Here is a 19,632-nt window from a genome sequence, read left to right as displayed (position 1 = left end):
AATGGCAAACTGAAACAAAAGGAAGGAATCACCAAGCTGAAAGTAGATGGAGAGGTCTTTAAGGATGCGGCAATGCAAGCAGAAATAATGAACAAACGTTTCCAGTCAGTTTTCACTAAAGAAAAGGAGCTTGTGGAAGGGGAGGGAGTGATTAGAAATGTTCCGGTGATGAAAGATATAAAAGTGGAGGTGCAGGAAGTGTATAAATTACTGGAAACTCAAGATGTAAGGAAAGCCCCAGGACCTGATGGAATTTCTAACTGGGTACTGAAGGAATGCAGAGAACAACTGGCGGATAAAATTCACAGCTTAATTGTATGCTCACTGGAAGAGGGGAAAGTGCCAAAAGAATGGAAGAGGGCAAATGTGGTACCAATTTACAAGGGAGGAAACAGGGAAGAACCCCTGAATTATAGACCAGTGTCTCTAACCAGCATGGTCGCAAAATTGTGTGAGAGAATCCTGAAAGACAGATGGATAAAATATCTGGAAGAGATGAATATTTTGGCTGAATGTCAGTTTGGATTCAGAAGTGGAAGGTCATTGTGTTTCAAACTTGTTGAGCTTTTACTCAAGAGCGATTGATGTGGTACAGGAGAGAGATGGTTGGGTGGATTATGTGTACTTAGACTTAGAGAAGGCCTTTGACAAGGTACCTCATAAGAGACTAATGTGGAAACTAGAATATATAGGAGGACTAAAGGGGAAACTTCTGGAATGGATGAGAGACTTTTTGAGAGACAGACAAATGAGGACAGTAATAAAGGAAAAGATGTCTGGATGGAGGGAAGTAACAAGTGGAGTCCCTCAAGGCTCAGTGTTGGCGCCAGTAATGTTCCTGATTTACGTAAATGATATGGTAGATGGAGTGAACAGTTATGCGAGTCTGTTTGCTGATGATGTAAAGATCTTGAGGAAGGTAGAGGTTGAGGAGGATTGTAAAATACTGCAGGAGGATTTGGATAGGATACACAATTGGAGCCGAATGTGGGAAATGAAATTTAATGTAAAGAAATGTAAAATATTGGAAATGGGTAAAAGTACCAGGAGACCATCACTGAATTATTTTTTGGGTAATGAATTAATCACAAAAAGGAGAGAAGAGAAAGATTTGGGAGTGCTGGTCCAAGATAGTTTGTCACCAGAAACGCACATTAACAAGATAGTTGGAGAGACTTATAAGCTCTTGACTAACATAAGAGTAGCATTTCATTATATGGATGAGGAAATGATGAAAAAATTGATAGTGGCCATGATCCGCCCCAGGTTAGAATATGCAGCGGTAGTGTGGTGCCCACACAAAAAGAAAGATATAAACAAGATTGAGAGAATACAAAGAACAGCAACCAAGATGGTCCCCAGTCTGACAGACCTGTCATACAGAAAGAGGCTGGAAAAACTGGATTTGCCTTCGTTAGAGGAAAGGAGAAAGAGGGGAGACATGATTGCGGTGTTCAGGACCATGGTGGGAGTAGATAAAATTGACAAAGAAGATCTGTTTGTATGGGATAAGAGAGCAACAAGAGGACATGGAATGAAATTGAAAAAGTCAAGCTGCTTGAAGGATATCAAGAAATATAGCTTTCCTTACAGAAGTATAGACTTATGGAATAGCCTGGACAAAGAGATCGTCCAGTCTAAAAACTTAAACGAGTTTAAAGTTAAATTCGACTTATTGAGAAACAGCGACGGAAACCCACGAGCATAGTACATTCCGTGTATATCACAATTAGGTATATTCTTAAATATTGGGAACGACTTAGACAAAGAGGTGGTGCATGAGAAAAACATTCATGTGTGTAAAGGTAGACTTGATAAATGTGGATATGGAGACAGGACAACACGAGCATTGCTCAATTCCTGTATACTACAAATAGGTAAATACACACACACACACACCTTTACTGTATTCATATCTTGGCCTCTAAGGGGAGAAGAGACCACTGCTCACTGCACCACACTGAATGAGGGTCAACTGTGTAGTGAAATACACTGACATCTGCAGCAGGGCCCGACAGAAGAGCTGGTTTACCCTGACCACATCATAACGGACCCATCCCCTTCCCCGCACCTGACTCAATCAGCTGATCAGACCAGATGCAGGAGACTATCCCCTCAGGACTGCATCACCATTTACGCATTCACAATTTCTCTCCATTCATCTCTATCACGCACAGCCACTCTTCCTTGCTCTACAGACATCCCTCTCGCATCCAACACTCTCTTCACACTGTCCACTCATCCTATTTGTGGTTTTCCTCTCAGCCTTATACTTTTCACATCAAATCCAATTAATTTTTTTCAGCCATTCTTTCCACATGCCCAAACCACATCAATACTCTCTGCTCAACTCAATCAGCCATCTCGCGCTTAACCCCAGTTCTCCTTTGCACTTCATCATTTTTCATTCGATCCATACATGTCACTCCACACACACTCCTCAGACACCTCATCTCCAGTACATACAATCCCTTCCTCTCTGCCACTCCCATATTCCATGTTTCAGCCCCCCATATAATGCAGTCAATACCACTACTCCCTCATACAGCCTTCTATTTACATCCATTCTAAGAAATGACATCTAATCACTTTTTTCGTTCCTCCCAGCACCCGTCCAACTTCATTTATTCTAAACTTCACCTCTACATCTATTCTTCCATTCACAGCAACATGTGACCCTAAATACTTAAAACACTTTACCTTCTCAAGCAACTCACCATTCAAAACTACAATACATTCATTCTCCTACCATCAACCAACCTCATACACTTCATCACTCTTAATTTCCTCCTTTCAAATCCCCTTCCAAACTCCTCTACCATCTGTCTCAATCTCTCCTCCAAATCAGCCACCAGTGCAGTATCATCCACAAACAGCAGGTGACTCAGATTCCACTCTATACCATCAGCATTCACCAAATTCAAACCTCTACCTAACATTTTTGCAATCTCCTCCCTTACAACACCATCCTCATAAATTATAAACAACCATGGCAACATCACACATCCCTACTGCAGCCCCACTCTCACATGAAACCAATCACTCACATTATTTCCCACTTTTACACATGGTCTAAAACTTTTCACTCCTTTTAACAACCTACCACCTAGTCTATACAATATCAAAACAGTCAACAAACACTCCCTATCAGTTCTAACATATGCTTTTTCTAAATGCATAAATGCCCAAAACACATCCTTATCTTTCACCAAATACTTTTCAAACACCTGTCTCACAGCAAACACCTGATCCATGCATCCCCTCCCTCCCCTAACAACACAATGCTCATCACCAATCACTCCCTCCGTACCCTCTCTAACACGCTTAATCAACACTCTACCATACACATTACCTATTACACTCAACAGACTTATACAAAATTATTTGGATGGAACAATTATAATAGTTGGAGGAAGGATACAGAATCCAAGTCTGGGGGAGGTGTAATGATTTTAACCCATATTGACTTGAGAACAAAAAAATACAGAAATTGAAAATACCATGGCTAAACTTTTGGGAATGGAAATGTAGGACTGTCATGGGGGGGGGGGAGAAAAAAAAAAAAAAAAAAAGTAACTATTTTTATGTCCCCCAAACTAGGGCATGGACAAAAGAAGATTATGTACAGTTAATAAGAGAATCCATTATTCAGCTAAGAAATAGTACAAAGAAATAGAATAATAATCAGGGGAGATTTTAAATGCAGAGAAGATTGGCAAAGTATGGATGCTGGGAACAATGAGGCATCATGGGGAAATAAATTACAGTAATGGAATTGGTGATGGAAAACATGTTAACTCAATTAAGGAAAGAAAATACAAGAATCAGAGGGGACAACAAACCATCAAGGCTGGACTTGGTGTTCACAAAGGACCCAAATGATGTGAAGAACATAACCTACCAATACCCCTTTGGTAAAAGTGATCATCTGGTTACTGAGATGGAAGTGGTGGGAGTAAGGGAAGGAGATAGAGATGAAAAACACAGAGAAAATAGATACAATTATGGGAAGGCAAACTTTGCTTCCCTAAGGAACTTTTTCCAAAATTCAGACTGGAGCAAAATGAACACGATCACAAATGATGATGAGAAATATGAGTTTTTGATAGAAGTATAGAAAACAGGAGTTAGCAAATATGTCCCAAAATTCTCCACAGCAATGGAGAGGAAGAAGAAATGGTTTAACAGATGTAGAATGACGCATGAGCCAAGAAAAAGGGCATGGAATAAAGTTAGAAGGTATAGTGAATGGGATTGGGAGGAGTACAAGCAGGTAAGAGATGAATATGTAACGGTGTGGAGAAAGGGAGAATGGCAATACAAAAATGATATTGTAAGTAAATGTAAAAAAGGGCCTAAACTATAATACAACTGAGGGATGAAGATGAAACTTACAAAAGAGACGAAGAATTGTACAAAATAATGAACCACATGCTGCAGTCAGTCTATGTGCTGGAAGAGGAATTTAGGGAACCTGAAATGGAACCCAGGATGATGAGAATGGCAGAAATTGTAGCTGATATGAATGTGGGGCTACAGTTGATGAGGGACTTGGATGTGAGGAAAGGAATGGGACCAGATGGTGTGGCTAGATGGATCCTAAAGGTATGTGCTGACCAATTAGTGTAGCCTGTATATGTTTTCATTAAGAGCTCTCTGGAAACTTGACAGTTACCTAAAGACTGGAAAAGTGCAAAACTTGTGCCAAACTTTAAAGGAGGAGATAATAGGGACGATCCACTCATTTACAGACCTGTGTCACTTACTTGTGTTGTTTGTAAAATCTGTGAGATTATCAGAAAAAGATGGATAAAGTATTTAGAAGAAAATGAAGTGATAACACCAAGACAATTTGGTTTTAGGGAAGGAAAATCACATGTTACTAACCTATTAAGTTCTACATTAGGGTAATAGATGTCACACAAGAGAGAGAGGGATGGACAGATTGTGTCTATCTTGATCTCAAGAAAGCATATGCAGATAAAGTATTTAGAAGAAAATGAAGTGATAACATCAAGACAATTCGGTTTTAGGAGAGGAAAATCAAATGTTACTAACCTATTAAGTTTCTACATTGGGGTAATAGATGTCACACAAGAGAGAGAGGGATGGACAGATTGTGTCAATCTTGATCTCAAGAAAGTATATGCTAGGGTGCCCTATGAGAGACTGCTGTGGAAGTTGAAGACCTTTGGAGGGGTGCATGGCAAACTATTAAAGTGGATGGAGATTATTTGATAGGAAGGCAGATGAGAACAGTTATAAGAGACAAGGTTTCACAATGGAGAAATGTGAAGTCGGCCTTGCGCCCGTTTGCGTCTGTGGTGTGGCCCGCACCTGTGTACAATGGTGCCACGTTTCCCCAACTTGCGATGTGAAACGGAAGCTATTTATGTACAAGGCATCACAAATTCGATAAATTCAGATGAATAAAACTTACACTTGTGTATTTTGATGGATGAATCAACAGTAATCTTATTATGCATAAAATATTTATACAGTAACACAGAAACATGGCATACATATTGTACAGTGTTGCTAAAAGCAATAGCAGTCACTTTTAATGTTTTTTAGCGTAGTTTTAGGGTGGTTAATAATATTACAGTTATGGATATAATAGAATGAGCCTGAAAAAAGAAGAAATATGCCAATATCCAAAGTAAAAGAAATAATTCATATAATTCTTGTGAGTGGCAGCACTGACACACCCAGCTGGCCTAAGGTAAAGTACGTACCTCCATAGACCCAAGCATAGCTTGTACAGGTGTTGCTTGGGAAAAATGCTCACATTTACTGGCTTTTACCATAATTTTAAGGGCGAGGAATAATCACATTTATTATCATAAGCTAATATGTAGGACAAAATAGTAGGCATATGCCAATACCGAAGTAAAAAAAAAAAAAAAAACTATTCACTCGCGAGCGGCAACACTTCCACACCCAGTCGGTGGCCTTGACAGATAGCTTCCCTACAGAGAGAGAGAGAGAGAGAGAGAGAGAGAGAGAGAGAGGCAGGAGAGGGGCATGCATTGAATGCATTGTCGGCATCACTAAATATAACAAAACCAAATTAACAAATGAAAGCACAATTATAAATAACTTATAAAAGAATCAAAAGTACTCAGGGTGGCTCACATTTCCTGCCAGGAGAGAGAGAGAGAGAGAGAGGTCTGTCACTGCCTTATTTGTATTCATTTGTTCCTTTGTACATACTGCACACACTGATATACATTGTTCCTATTGATGCACATATATCTATACACGTAATTTCTCTCTCTCTCTCTCTCTCTCTTCTAATACTGACAACGTGGTAGGTGAATCCAGCCCCCCCTTCCCCTTCCCTCCCTTCTTAATCCCTCCTGGGTGTCTCAGGTCAAATCCCCCTTCACACTTCCCCTCCCCCCTGGACCACCACCCCAACAAACCCACATCCACACTCCCACCCACACCTACACCCACACCCCACTACGTCGGGGTGTATGAATCAGTAACGTAACAAACCTCTCAGCAGACAGTAACTTTGACACTCCATCTACTACTTAATATAACAAAACCAAATTAACAAATGAAAGCACAATTATAAATAACTTATAAAAGAATCAAAAGTACTCAGGGTGGCTCACATTTCCCGCCAGGAGAGAGAGAGAGAGAGAGAGAGAGAGATAACGGTATAGAAAACGTGGCAACACTGTACACAGGTGCGGGCCACACCACAGCCGCAAACGTGCGCGAGTGAAGTACCCAAGGGCTCTGTCTTAACCCTAATAATGTTTCTGATACATATAAATGATTTGCCAGAAGGTTTGAATAGTTACATGAGTATGTTTGCAGATGATGCTAAAATCATGAAACATACTAAATGTACTGATAGTTGTAAAAAACTGCAAGAGGATTCGGACAAACTCCACAGCTGGAGCCAAACTTGGAAAATAGATTTTAATGCCAAGGAATGAGTGAAAAAGGACAACACTGGACATATAAAATGGGCAATGAGATAATTAGATAAAAGAAAAGATGAGAAGAACTAGGAAGTGATTATTCAGGATGACTTGTCACCAGAAAAGCATATAAACATAATCATTGGAGGCACTTATGGATTACTGATCAACATGAGAGTGGCTTTTAATTATATGGACAAAGAAATGTTGAGAGAGCTGATAGTGACTATGATAAGACCAAGACTAGAGTATGCAGCTGTGGTATGGTCACCTCACTTGAGAGGCATGTTGATAACTGGAGAGGGTTCAACAGATGGCAACAAGGATGATACCATGATTAACCCGTCAATTGCAAGCCACAGCTCATACTGTGTAGCGTCGCGTCGCGAGCCACAGCTCAGGCTGTGCTGGCCGTGCATCACCGTTAACTATTCAACCTATACTCAAACTTATGCATGGCGCTACGCAAAGACGGACAGAGATTTATTTTCTTTTCACCAGATGATGCCCAGAATGTTTATCTTCAAGTTTATAATAAACAAAAACAAAACTTTTTTTTTTCACTACTCCCCTAGGTAAACTTACACATGGCACTACGCAAATATGAAAAGAGATTTTTTTTTTTTCACCAGATGATGCCCTGGATGTTTATCTTCAAGTTTAAAATAAACAAAACTAAAAAAAAAAAAGAAAACTTTTTTCCTTCATTTTTGTACACCACGGGGTGGGATAAAAAAAGGTAATTGCGCAAGCCAAGGGTTAAGAGAGCTGCCCTACAAGGAGAGATTGGAAAAACTGAAGTTACCAACACTGCACAAAAGAAGGGAAAGTGGTGACTTGATCACAATGTTTAGAAATGTAAAAGAACTGGAAAGGGTGGATTGAGAGGATCTTCTTGTGTTGGATGATGGAAGAACAAGAGGTCATGACTTCAAGCTGAGGAAAAGCAGATGTCTTAATGGTCTTAAAGGGTTCAGTTTCCTGAACAGAAGCATAGGTATTTGGAATGACTTAGACGAACAGGTGGTGCAGGCAAAAAAACATTCATGTTTTTAAAACAAGGCTAGATAAATGTAGATATGGAGACAGGACAACATGAGCTTAGCTCAACTCCTGTATACTAGAAACAGGTAAATACAAATAGGTAAACACACACACACACACACACACACACACAGGAGACAAGTGGGGGTGGGGGAGGGTGGGGGGATGGAGATGGAGACAATCTGAGGTGGGGGAGGGTAGCGGGACAGGGAGGGAGACATGCTTGGCAGTGCACCAAGCAGGGGTGGGGGAGGGCTGGGGGATGGGGAGGGAGACAAACAGGAGTAGGGAAGGGAGACAATTGGGGGAGAAAAAGGGGGAGGGGAGAGGGAAGGAGACAAGACAGCCAAACTCCTCTACTCCCCCCCCCCCCAGTCTCACTCACTCACTCATCACTCTCACTTACTCACTCATTCAACATTCTCACTCACTCACTCACTCACTCACACACACACATGTGCAGGAGACAAGCTGGGATGGGGGAGGGTAGGGGGATGGAGATGGAGACAACGAGGGGTTGGAGAGGGCAGGGGAACAGGGAGGGAGACATGCCTGGCAGTGCTGAGTGTGGTGGGGGATGGAGAAGGGATGGGGGGGGGGAGAAGAGAGGGCATGCAGGGAGGAAGGGAGGACCGGGAGAGCCTCGTTTCAAACCTAAGGAGAGGCGGGGTGATGGACTAGTGAGGCGATGGACGTTCAAATTGTTCGGACTGTGGGAATGTTACCCTATTTCTTGTGTTCAGTCTAGCAAAGTGCCAGTTATCAATGCATCAAATAATGAGGTACGGGTGTACAAGGTAAACTAAGCATTCTATGGGTTAGATATGCATACACATTAACCCGCTCCATCCCGACGTTTTCTGGGCAGTGGTACGCCCCAGTCCCCGACATTTTTGGACTTTTTTTTTTTTTGGCTCAAACATCCGCTTTTGGTGAGAAACATCGAAAATTCATAGAGAAATCGCTCACCTTGGGTTTAAAATACTCGATCTAGGGACAAGTACTTCCTTACCTGACTGGGTTTTCTAACAGGCTGGCACCAAGGAAAACGAGTTCTATGGGAGCGTAACTATTTTACCCACTCATAACAGTATTTATTTACTTACTTGGTATGAATTTATATGTAGTACAAGAGTATATTGGTTTTCAAACAGTAATATAGGCATTATAAGCATTGTTTCACTCACTAACTCATCACCATTCATGACCTTTTTTTTCCCACATTACCTGATCATCATTTTTGACCGTTTCTTCCTCTAATGCTATGTAAACTTTGTCCTCCACACTGTCATCGATCGGGGAATCACTCTGGCCCTGAATGTCTTTATTGGCCAGGTCACTGGTGACAGGTGAATTGCCGAGACAATGGCGTGCAGGGGGGGGGGAGAGGTTATGCGGTGTAAGGCATTGTCCCTGCTTGGCATCTTGTAGAGGAATAGAGGAAGGTGTCCCGTGTATACGTGCCAAAAATCACTCGCGAAAATTGAAAATTGTGCAAATTAGGGACCTTGCAATGTTGCCGCGTTAATTCACGTCGCCAGGACATGAGTGCACATCATGTGCGGACGTTAATTCACGTCGCCGGGACAGTGTGGGTTAAGGATCAAGTTATTGCCCCATGTCAAGTCCATTGATAAATTGTAAACAAAGAACAGATGATCCAGTCAAATATAAAGCAGAAGTGAAAGACGTGTAGGTTTGTGGATTTCCACTTTAACCCACCAAGTCTGGTGACATATTTCTTATTTTATTCTTGCTATCTCCAGGCATTTTTGTTCAAGTTACGAGCTACTTTTGCAACTGGAAAAGTTAGATATAGGCATCATTAACCCTTTCACTACCAGGGGCGCTGCCATGTCGAATAGCATAGTGTGGTGGCACCAAGAATATACTACAAAAAGACATCAACTGGCTTCAAGGTGTTACATAGGTACAGTAATCTCTCGATTATCCAATGAAACAGGGCCAAAGGCATGTCCGGGTAATGGCTCCGTCTGGATAATGAACTTCTCCTCTGGCCCCACTTCATACATGACCTATCTTTGAAAACCAGTATAAAATGCCACTACAGCACATCATACGACACTTGTTCCTGTTGTTTAACACTACTCTGTCTGGTCAGGCAGACCTATAAACCACAGACAAGCAATTACCATGGTCAAGCAGACCTATCAACCATAGACAAGCAATCACCACTGCAGGGTCATACCCTGCAGTGACATGGAAAAAAAAAAAAAAAAAAATGGCTACACAAAAAAAATGCACTGGGCACACAAAACATAATGGTAAAATGGAATAAAATCATGATAAAAGAGAATAAAATCAAGGTATAATATAGTACGCTAGAATAAAAGTCAACACTCATGATTCGACCATCCCGCATCAATCTTACCTAGGATCTCCCGCTTCTCCACAGTCATCACTACCCTCTTCCTTTTCCCTGGTGATGGGGCCATCATCACACACCCTAGGAAGAGGCATGCAAGGAACAGCAAGGCCTGAAGCAGGTAAGAAACAACCACAAAAGCCACCAAGTGCATTGCCATAACAACTGTCCGAGAGATGTTTACTACACTGCTGCCGTGCAGGAACTGAGGATGACTGAGGGGGTCTCTAGATGTTGCTGGGTGAGATACCCAGCCAGACAGGGTGGCACAACTGGGCTATTCCCATCCGGCCATATGTGAAAATGTTCATGCGGCTGAAATTTCTGTCCAGACCCAAGCATTTTGTCTGGATATGAAAAAATGTACGAATAATGGTTTCAAACAGCTAGATCACAGCATCAGGGTAATGGACTGCCCAGGTAATGGCTGTCTGGATAACAGAGGGATTACTGTACTTTAATGCAAAATTACAATTTAACCCGTACCCTCCTGGTTTTTTCAGCCCCCCCCATCCCCTGAAAACCCAATTAATTTTCAAATTATTTTCTTTTTTGCTCAAACATTCCCTTTTGGTGAGAAACTAATGAAAATCACAAAGAAAGTTGCTCCCGTCACCCCTAAGTGCTCCTAAGGTGGGTACCCCGTCACCTCAGTCGGGTGTTCTGTGGCTGGGCCGGTGCGGCTGCTCCATTTTCTACAGTGGGAAGAAGGAGGATAACTAATCAAAACCAACCTAAATACATATACACTCAAACCTTGATTTAAGGGATTTCGGATTTACGGGACCCCATAATCTACCTGACAAACGGACAGGACCATTCAAAAATAATATGTAATGTCTAGGTTACACACATTAATATGTTTCTTTATACAGTACCAGTAAAATAATATTCATAATCATATAAATAAGTAAGATAAGTGAAACAATCATTGTATTTCATAATAAGATTGTCTTTATGTGGTAAAACAATGGACTTTTCAAGTAAGGGACAAGTTGATTCCCCATTTAGTCCCGTAAATCGAGGTTTGAGTGTATTTACATTTATTTGCTACAAAAGTACATATACTGCAACAATATTGTGGTATATATATATATCTATATCTATCTATCTATCTATCTATATATATATAGATAGATATATCTATATACATATATACCTATATCTATCTATCTAACTAAAAAAAACAAACAATAAGCCTCGGACAAGGACTGACCAAATGATGACGACCCAGGATCGGACAAAGGACATGGTAATTGGAACTTGGAATGTAAGGGGAGCGAATGATGAGGTGAAAGAGAGAGAGATTGTCCAGGTGCTTGAGGGTGCGAAAGTGGATGTATGTGGAATAACTGAAACAAAATGGAGAGGAGAAAGTGTGAGAGAATGGGAGTATGGATGGGGTGTATGTGCTGGAGTAGGTGAGAATGAGAGGGCAAAGGAAGGAGTATGTATAGTTGTGAGTAAAAGATGGAAGAGGAGCATAAGACAGTATGGATCAGTTGGGTCATGGATTGTGTGGGTAAAGTTGAAAGTTGGAATACAAATGTGGGCGATTGTGTGTGTGTATGCACCAACGCAAGATCGTGCTAGAAGAGTGAGAGAAGAGTTCTGGACAAATGTAGAAGTGTGCATGGAAAAGTTTGGAAGGAATGAGAGAGTGTTTTTGATTGGTGATATGAATGGTAAAGTTGGGAATGTGAAGATGGATGGAATAGTTGGTGAGTGGGGTGTGCCTGCTGAGATAGATGAGAATGAGAGTGCGTTAGTGGACATTTGTGCTGGGAGGGGGTTGGTGATAGCCAATAACCTCTTCAGGCATAAAATGATCCACAGGTATACATGGCGAGTGATGAGAAGGGTGGGTGGTGAACTGAATGAAAGGAAGGCAATGATTGATTATGTGTGTGTGGATGAAAGGATGCGAAGATGTGTAAAGGATGCAAGAGTGTATAGAGGTTGGGGGAGTGGACTTTCTGACCACTACTTGGTGGTGGCCAGAATTAGAATGCAAGTAAGATGGAGGAATAGAAGAAGGGAAAGACGAGAGGAAGGGGTAGTTGCAAGGAGAGTGGAAAGGTTACAAGAGGATGAGAAAAAGGCAGAGTATAAGAGAGAAGTGGAGGAACGATTGGGCAAATATGAATTGGAGCAGATGGGAGACGTGGAAGGTGTGTGTAAGATATTTACAGAAGAAATATGTGCAGCATGTGATGTGGTGTGTGGAAGGAAGAGAAGACGGAGGGGGGTGCAAGGAACAGCGTGGTGGACTGAAGAGGTGAAACAGGCTGTGGCACAAAAGAAGAAAGCATACAATGAATGGATGAGAAATAGGGGCGTGGAAGAAGTTGAGAGGCGGAAGAGAGAGTTATATGTGGAAAGAAAGAGAGAGGTGAAAAGATTAGTAAGAGAGTGGATGAGGAATTTGGAAGGAATTTGAGTGTAAAGTGGAGGGACTGTAAGAAAATGTTCTGGAGAGAGGTGAAAAGAGTAAGACAGGGTGGAAGTGAAGTTAGCAGGGGGGTGAAAGATAAAAATGGTAGATTACTAGTGGAGAAGGGAGAAAAAGTGAGCAGATGGAGAGAACACTTTAAGGAATTGTTGAACGTCGAGGATGGAAGTAATGCGAGTATAAGTGGCTGGGAAATGGCTGGGAGAAGGAGGGAGGTGAGAAGACAGGAAGAAATCAGTAGGATAGAAGTTGTGGAAGCAATGAAGAAAGTTAAATCGGGGAAAGCCCCAGGAATTGATGGAGTGTGTGGTGAAATGCTGAAGCATGGGGGAGAGATAGTAGTAGAATGGACGTGGAAGATGTGCAGATTGGCCTGGGAGGAAGGTAGAGTCCCGGAGGATTGGAAATCAGGTATAATTATTCCCTTGTACAAAGGAAAAGGGGAAAAAGAAGTGTGTGGTAATCATAGGGGCATTTGTCTTCTTAGTATAATAGGAAAAGTGTATGGTAGGATACTTATAGACAGAGTTAGAGAAAGAACAGAGAAATTAGTTGGAGAAGAACAAGGAGGCTTTAGGAAGGGAAGAGGTTGTGTAGATCAGATATTCATTCTTAGATCTTTAGTGGAAAAGTTTCTAGAGAAGGGAAAGAAGTTGTATGCGGCTTTCATGGATTTGGAGAAAGCATATGACAGGGTGGATAGACAAGGATTGTGGAAAGTGTTAAGAATATATGGAGTAGATGGGAAGTTGTTGAATGCTGTGAAGAGTATGTACGATGGTGCAAAGGCTGCAGTGCGTGTGGATGGTGAACTAAGTGAATTTTTCTCTTTGAAAGTTGGTTTGAAACAGGGATGTGTCATGTCTCCATGGTTGTTCAATCTGTACGTGGATGGGGTAATAAAAGAGGTACAAGGTAGGGTAGTGGATGTTGGAGTGGCCCTGGTGAGAGAGGATAGTGTTTGGAAACTCCCTCTACTGTTGTTTGCAGATGATACTGTGTTGTTGAGTGAAGACGAAGGGGAGCTGCAAGGCTTGGTGGATGAGTTTGAGAGAGTGTGTAAGAAACGGAATCTAAAGGTGAATGTAGGGAAGAGTAAAGTGATGGTCTTTGAGAGAGGTGAAGTTAGTGAATGTACAGCGAGGTTGGATGGTGAGGAATTGGAAAATGTGAGTATGTTTAAGTACTTGGGTAGTGTGATGAGTAAGGATGGAGGTTTGGAGGGTGAAGTGCTTGAAAGGGTACAGCAGGGAAGAAAGGTTGCTGGTTCTTTGAAAGCAGTGATAAGAAACAGGTAAGTGAGCATGGAAGTGAAAAAGTTACTACATGACAGCATTGTGATACCAACTCTAACGTATGGAAGTGAAGCTTGGACATTGTTGGAAGGACACAAGTCAAGAGCGAGAGCAGTGGAAATGAGTTATTTAAGAGGAGCCTGTGGAGTCAATTGGAGAGACAGGCTGACGAATGAGGATATAAAGGAGCGTTGTGGTGTTGATGTGGATGTGATAGGGAGCGTTATGAGGAACACACTGAGGTGGTTTGGCCATGTGGTGAGGATGGAGGGTGAAAGACTGACGAAGAGAGTGTATGTGAGTGAGGTGAAGGGGGGAAGAGGGAGGGGGAGGCCGAGGATGAGATGGAGGGATGGGGTGGAGAGGTATATGAGAGAGGGGGGTGTGAGTTGGGAGCAGGGCAGTGAAATGGCGGGGGACAGGGCGACTTGGAGGCGATTTGTTTGAGGCCACCCCAAACGGGATTGAGGCGTCTGGCAATAGATAGATAGATAGATAAATATATATATATATATATATATATATATATATATATATATATATATATATAGAGTATATATAAAATGAGTGAAAATAACATAGGTTCATAATGGTACCACCCATTAACTGCTGATTTCTGGAACACCGGACTAGCTGATACTGTTGTTTCCACTAATATACAATACAGGAATGTCTCATGAGTGCCTGCCATGAATCACCCGCGAAGTTTGACAAATGTGCACGCAATATGCCTTGCAATTGTGAATCGTATGGTGTACGAGGGCGGGTCCGCAGTAGCTATCATGTACTGTCGTATGACGTATGATGTCAGGAGAGTAAGAATTAATGCAAAATTATTAACCTAACCTAACCTAACCTACTGTAGTCTGATATTATGGCCTGTCTGGCCGAGCTGGCATTAAGGTTTGGTAAGACTAGGCTAGGTTATGATTAAATAAACCTAATATAGACTGGGTTAGGTTAAGTTGGGTTAGGTATGGCTTCAACTTAAGCCACGTTATGTGTGTTTTGGTATGGTTTGAATTCGGTTAAGTTAGGTTACTTTTGGCTGGGTTAGGTTATATTGTTTTGCCAAGTTAGACAATGTAGGTTTGGTATGGCCAGTGCACAAATATGTACGGTTAGGCTTGAAATAATAAATTTCAGTACATTTGAGTAGGCTTTAGAAAGTCAGCAATTACGCTTGATAAACAAACACAAGTCAGTCAGGATGAACATTGGGATAAAGAACAGGGGAATAAAAATTATCAGCAAACAATCATTTGCCAACACAAAATGATTAGAATGATATAGAAAACAACCAGGGAGAGTAGGAACTGAATCAGTAAGGTAATTCTGCTTCTCAAACTAATGTCAGGAAGTCTACGACGTTGAGGGGCGGGCTTGGTTGTAAACAAAAGCTGGTCAAACTATCGTCAACTGAATAGTACAGTGGGCTCACACAGTATGCATGATCACAGTGCGTGAACTGCATAGTACACAGGTGACCAAAAAGCATAACCATAAAACTGAATACATGAGTTTAGCCCACAGTATGCGAGGTACAGGCAAGGAGTGGCCCAAAACTGCTATTATCCCAAAGCAGGCAACCCACCCCACCATGACGCCCCCAACGGGACGTTAGAGGCTCATAGGGAAAGTGCTCAAGAGGAGTCTACAGTAAGATCTCGCCAATAACGACTTCAACAATAATGTTTTTGGCAGTAACTGTAAGTTAGAATAGATACCCAGTTTCTATAAAAACGCTTGGATTCACTTGAATAACGATTATTTCGTGAATGCCACATTGTTATACCACAAATATGTCCATAATAAGATGAGCAATGAAACAGACAAACAAATAAAGATGATGGAAATTGTCGAAAATGTAAGCAGTAGTGAGGAGGAGGATCCTCCCCTCACCACCTCCCCTGACTCACCTGCCGTCATCCCCTCCACCTCCAAAGCCCCACCTGACTCACCTGCTCCACCTGACATACCTGCAACCCCCACCATAATGACTGTTGCTGCATTCTGGAAGAAATATAACATTCGACAGACTGTAAATTTCTTTGTCAAAGTCTGGAATAATACAACGCTGGCGACCGTTAAACACACGTTGTGCAACGGGTGCGGCGGGGGCACTGTAAGTGTATTGCTACGCTTCTGAAACCCTGCTATTTAAGTCCATCAAGCCTGTCATCTACTGTTTATAAGGTGACTGACCATATTTTTGTTATTTTAGCTATATCCGTAGGTTATGTCTTAAAAACTTTCCCTTTATTATATCTCTAAGGTTAAAAAAACATCAAAGTTTGAGTGGGTCCCATCCATATGTTATTTTTCCCATAAGATTAGGTATTCACAGTAGGCGAAATCACAGTTCGCAAGGTCGTGGACTGTCCATCTATTCACGTACCATGCAAGCCCACAGTATTCCTGTGGTTTTGAAATTATTTGAGTATTTTTATCTGTAAAGATATTATGTTATGAGTTTATGAACCACAAAAATGGGCATTACATTGTGTATAACTGAAAACACAGTATTGGCATGCATTTCACCCCAAATATTGCTGTTCATGACTGGGGTGTTGGCAACACTTCGTGAAACATCTACCTCAGCTGTGATGGTGTTGGTCAATGAAAAGCGAGTATTCATGGCTAAGAATTCCTGATCAATGAAAACACCTCACTCATGTGATGATGTCTTGGGTTAATGTGCTGGGCCAATGTTTGTAAGTCTTGGGCTTGGCCCAAATCAGGCAAACAATAACAATGTTTTAGAGCTGGAAAATGCACTACAACAGCTGGAATGTGGATTTTCATCTTCCAGTGGTAAAAAAAAATCACTACAACCAAGAGATTACTGTACTGTGGCAGTAAGTGAAGGCACCCATCATCCACCACTTGCTGCTGTGCTACCTACTTAGTCCTTTACCTTTATCATTCCTTTTCTGTGTCTGCCCTTCTCTCTTCCTGTTTTCTTCCATCCTTCCTCTTGCTTTTCTTACTCTTCTTCCCACTCCAGGCAATTCTACACTGAGTGGCGACCCTAATAGTTTCCTGTACCCCAATCAACCACGTACAATGTTGGCTGGTAACCATATAACCACATGGCAGGGTGATATGGAGCCTACTATGGGGTTCCTGTTAACTGGGTGGACAAATGCAAATGCGGCAATCATCCAAGAACCAAATCTCCACAATTTTCCCCACGCCTCACGGAGGTAAGGAGTTGTCTGCTGCAAGTGAACATTGGTTCACAGAGCCCTAAAGGGACAATAGCTTGCATGCAGTTGATGGGTCTGTTCTGTTTGGCCAGAAAGACTGGGGTTACTCAACAACGACAACTATTATGTACATTAAATAATTTAAACAAAAGGACCTTCAGAAACACAGCCTTTTGTGAGCTGTGTCCTTACCTTCATGCCTTACCCATCAGGAAGAGGGATCCAGAGCTTTGCAGTATTGTCTCTGGAGGCAGTTATGATGAAACCCTCAGCAGTAGAGGCCACAGCTCTTACATCTTTACTATGTCCCAACAGCTCACAGCGAAGTTTGTACTCCTCACTGGCCATGACTTCTTTTCAATGAGCTACCTTGTACGTCAGTGCTTCTGTGGTTTCTAATCTGCAATGTAAAGCACTATCTCAAATCAAATACAATTTCAGAACGAATACAACCTTAAATGTTCACATTTCTGGTATCAACACCATACCTTTAACAAATCAGTTGCAGAATTACAATACTGAACAGTAAAACCTGTCAAATCTAGACTCATTTGATCAAGACACCCACTTAATATGAACTGGCTAACCACTCTACACTAAACAGTATATGCTTAAATCACTAGGGTACTAATGCAGTTTGGCTCATCCATGTGTCTGCACAAATAAATAACCCTTTGAAATCACAAACCTGCAACACAATAGTGTATACTACACCAAGAATTTGCTTTCATGTAAAAAACTGACATTCACAAGTCACCAGGCATATTCAAATATAGTCATGAAACCATGTAACTGTGCTCTAGCCAAATGCAGAACCTTGGTAACAAATGCTTGAGCAACTCAGACTGCAGTGCTGCACTGCCAAAGAAATAAGTAACTTCCCAGTTCCATCTAAAGAAAACTTAAAACTGGTAAAATACGACGAGAAACCTATCTCTACTAGTGCGTGCTTCAGGTGGTTCATTTTCTCCGCTAAGTATTCACACTTACGGAAGATACTTGTCTCTGTTTGCAGTTTTCTTCCCTGTGCTGATGGTTTTTCTAACATGCAGAACAAACACCTCACAAAGTACACTCAATCCCTGAGTAATGGGCAGTTAAATAACATGTTTTTGTTCTAACACGCCCAGCATAATGCAACATGTCACAATCAACGCAGGGAAAAACTTGAGCTTACACGGGAAGTCAGCTGGCCAGGCAACAAAATCTGATAGTTGAACATGGTGACATTACCCCCCAACCTCACAATGATTGGCCGGCTTACATCCGGGTACACCCAAGGAAAGTTCCACCTTATACACCTGCTTGTCAGTTCGGATCTTTATGCGTGAGACAACCACTAGTGAAGCAGTAGCCATCACTCAAATGTCTGGTACCACTGTGTGGGAGGGGAGAGGTTAAGGGAGGAGGAAGGCTGGAGGAGCTGATAGTTCCTACTGCTCCCTCTTCCATCCCCATCCTTCTCACACAGTTACCAGATAGATGAATGTTGGCTACTGCTTCGCTACTACTTGTCTCACATTTACTATTTCGAAGTGGTAAGCGTTTGTATAACGCGGAACTTTCCTCGGGTGTACCTGTCCTGGGCACAATCAAGGCCGTATGCTTAGATGAAATAATATGGGTTTTGCAATTTTAGAGGAAGAAATGGAACAAAGATATTTGCTAGTCAGAAAAAAATTACTCTTTCATCCATGTGTTCTCATAAGTTATCATTCATTTCAACATTCTTCATTCGATTTCGTGCTTCCCAAAACATTTTGGACTGACTGAGCATACAGCTAAAAGTCCTTTCTTGTGTTCCACCGAATTCTACCACACTCATGTGGGTTTCACAATTTTAGGGGACGAAATGGAACAAAAATGTTTGATATCAGAAAAAAAATTACCCTTTCATCCATGTGTTCTCGTAAGTTTGCATTTAGTTCCACATACTTCATTCTATTTTGTGCCCCCAACACATTTCAGACCAACTGAGCATTTGGCTATCAGTCTTTTACCGCAACTCATCCGCACTGTACAGCAAGATTTTCTCTGTGTCTCAGTGTCAAGAGAGGACACTGACTCTTAGTCATGCTGTGTGATCAGCCCCAGCTCCCCAGAATGCGGTGCATCTTCACATATGCCCAGAAATATATGACAGGAATGGAATTAGAGCAGGGAAAAAGGCAGGCAGAAATGGCAAAAAAGCATGGCGTGAATGAAAGCACCATCAGCATGATCTGAATGGATGGGGGAAAAAAAAAAAAAAAAGATTGTGTGTGGGAACTCTGCTGATTCAAATCTGGCAGCAGTGAAAGTTTGCAAT

At 41.7% G+C, this 19,632-nt stretch overlaps 1 protein-coding gene across 1 annotated transcript in view; it reads right to left on the bottom strand.

Moving 5' to 3' along the window:
• The window catches only part of Plap (phospholipase A2 activator protein), a 116,471-nt gene extending 98,790 nt beyond the window's left edge, over window positions 1-17,681 (bottom strand). The window contains exon 1 of the mRNA XM_080268047.1: window positions 17,530-17,681. Within this exon, the coding sequence (XP_080124173.1) occupies window positions 17,530-17,672 (143 nt within the window). The 5' untranslated portion in view covers window positions 17,673-17,681. The remainder of the gene's footprint in view (window positions 1-17,529) is intronic.
• Between the last annotated feature and the right edge of the window lie 1,951 nt (window positions 17,682-19,632).

This window comes from Coenobita brevimanus, chromosome 26, assembly GCF_032717465.1.
Source record: "Coenobita brevimanus isolate Jiangsu-jjx chromosome 26, ASM3271746v2, whole genome shotgun sequence".
Lineage (NCBI taxonomy): Eukaryota > Metazoa > Arthropoda > Malacostraca > Decapoda > Coenobitidae > Coenobita > Coenobita brevimanus.
The sequence above is the reverse complement of the archived record's forward strand: the minus strand, read 5'-3'. Positions and strand labels throughout refer to the sequence as shown.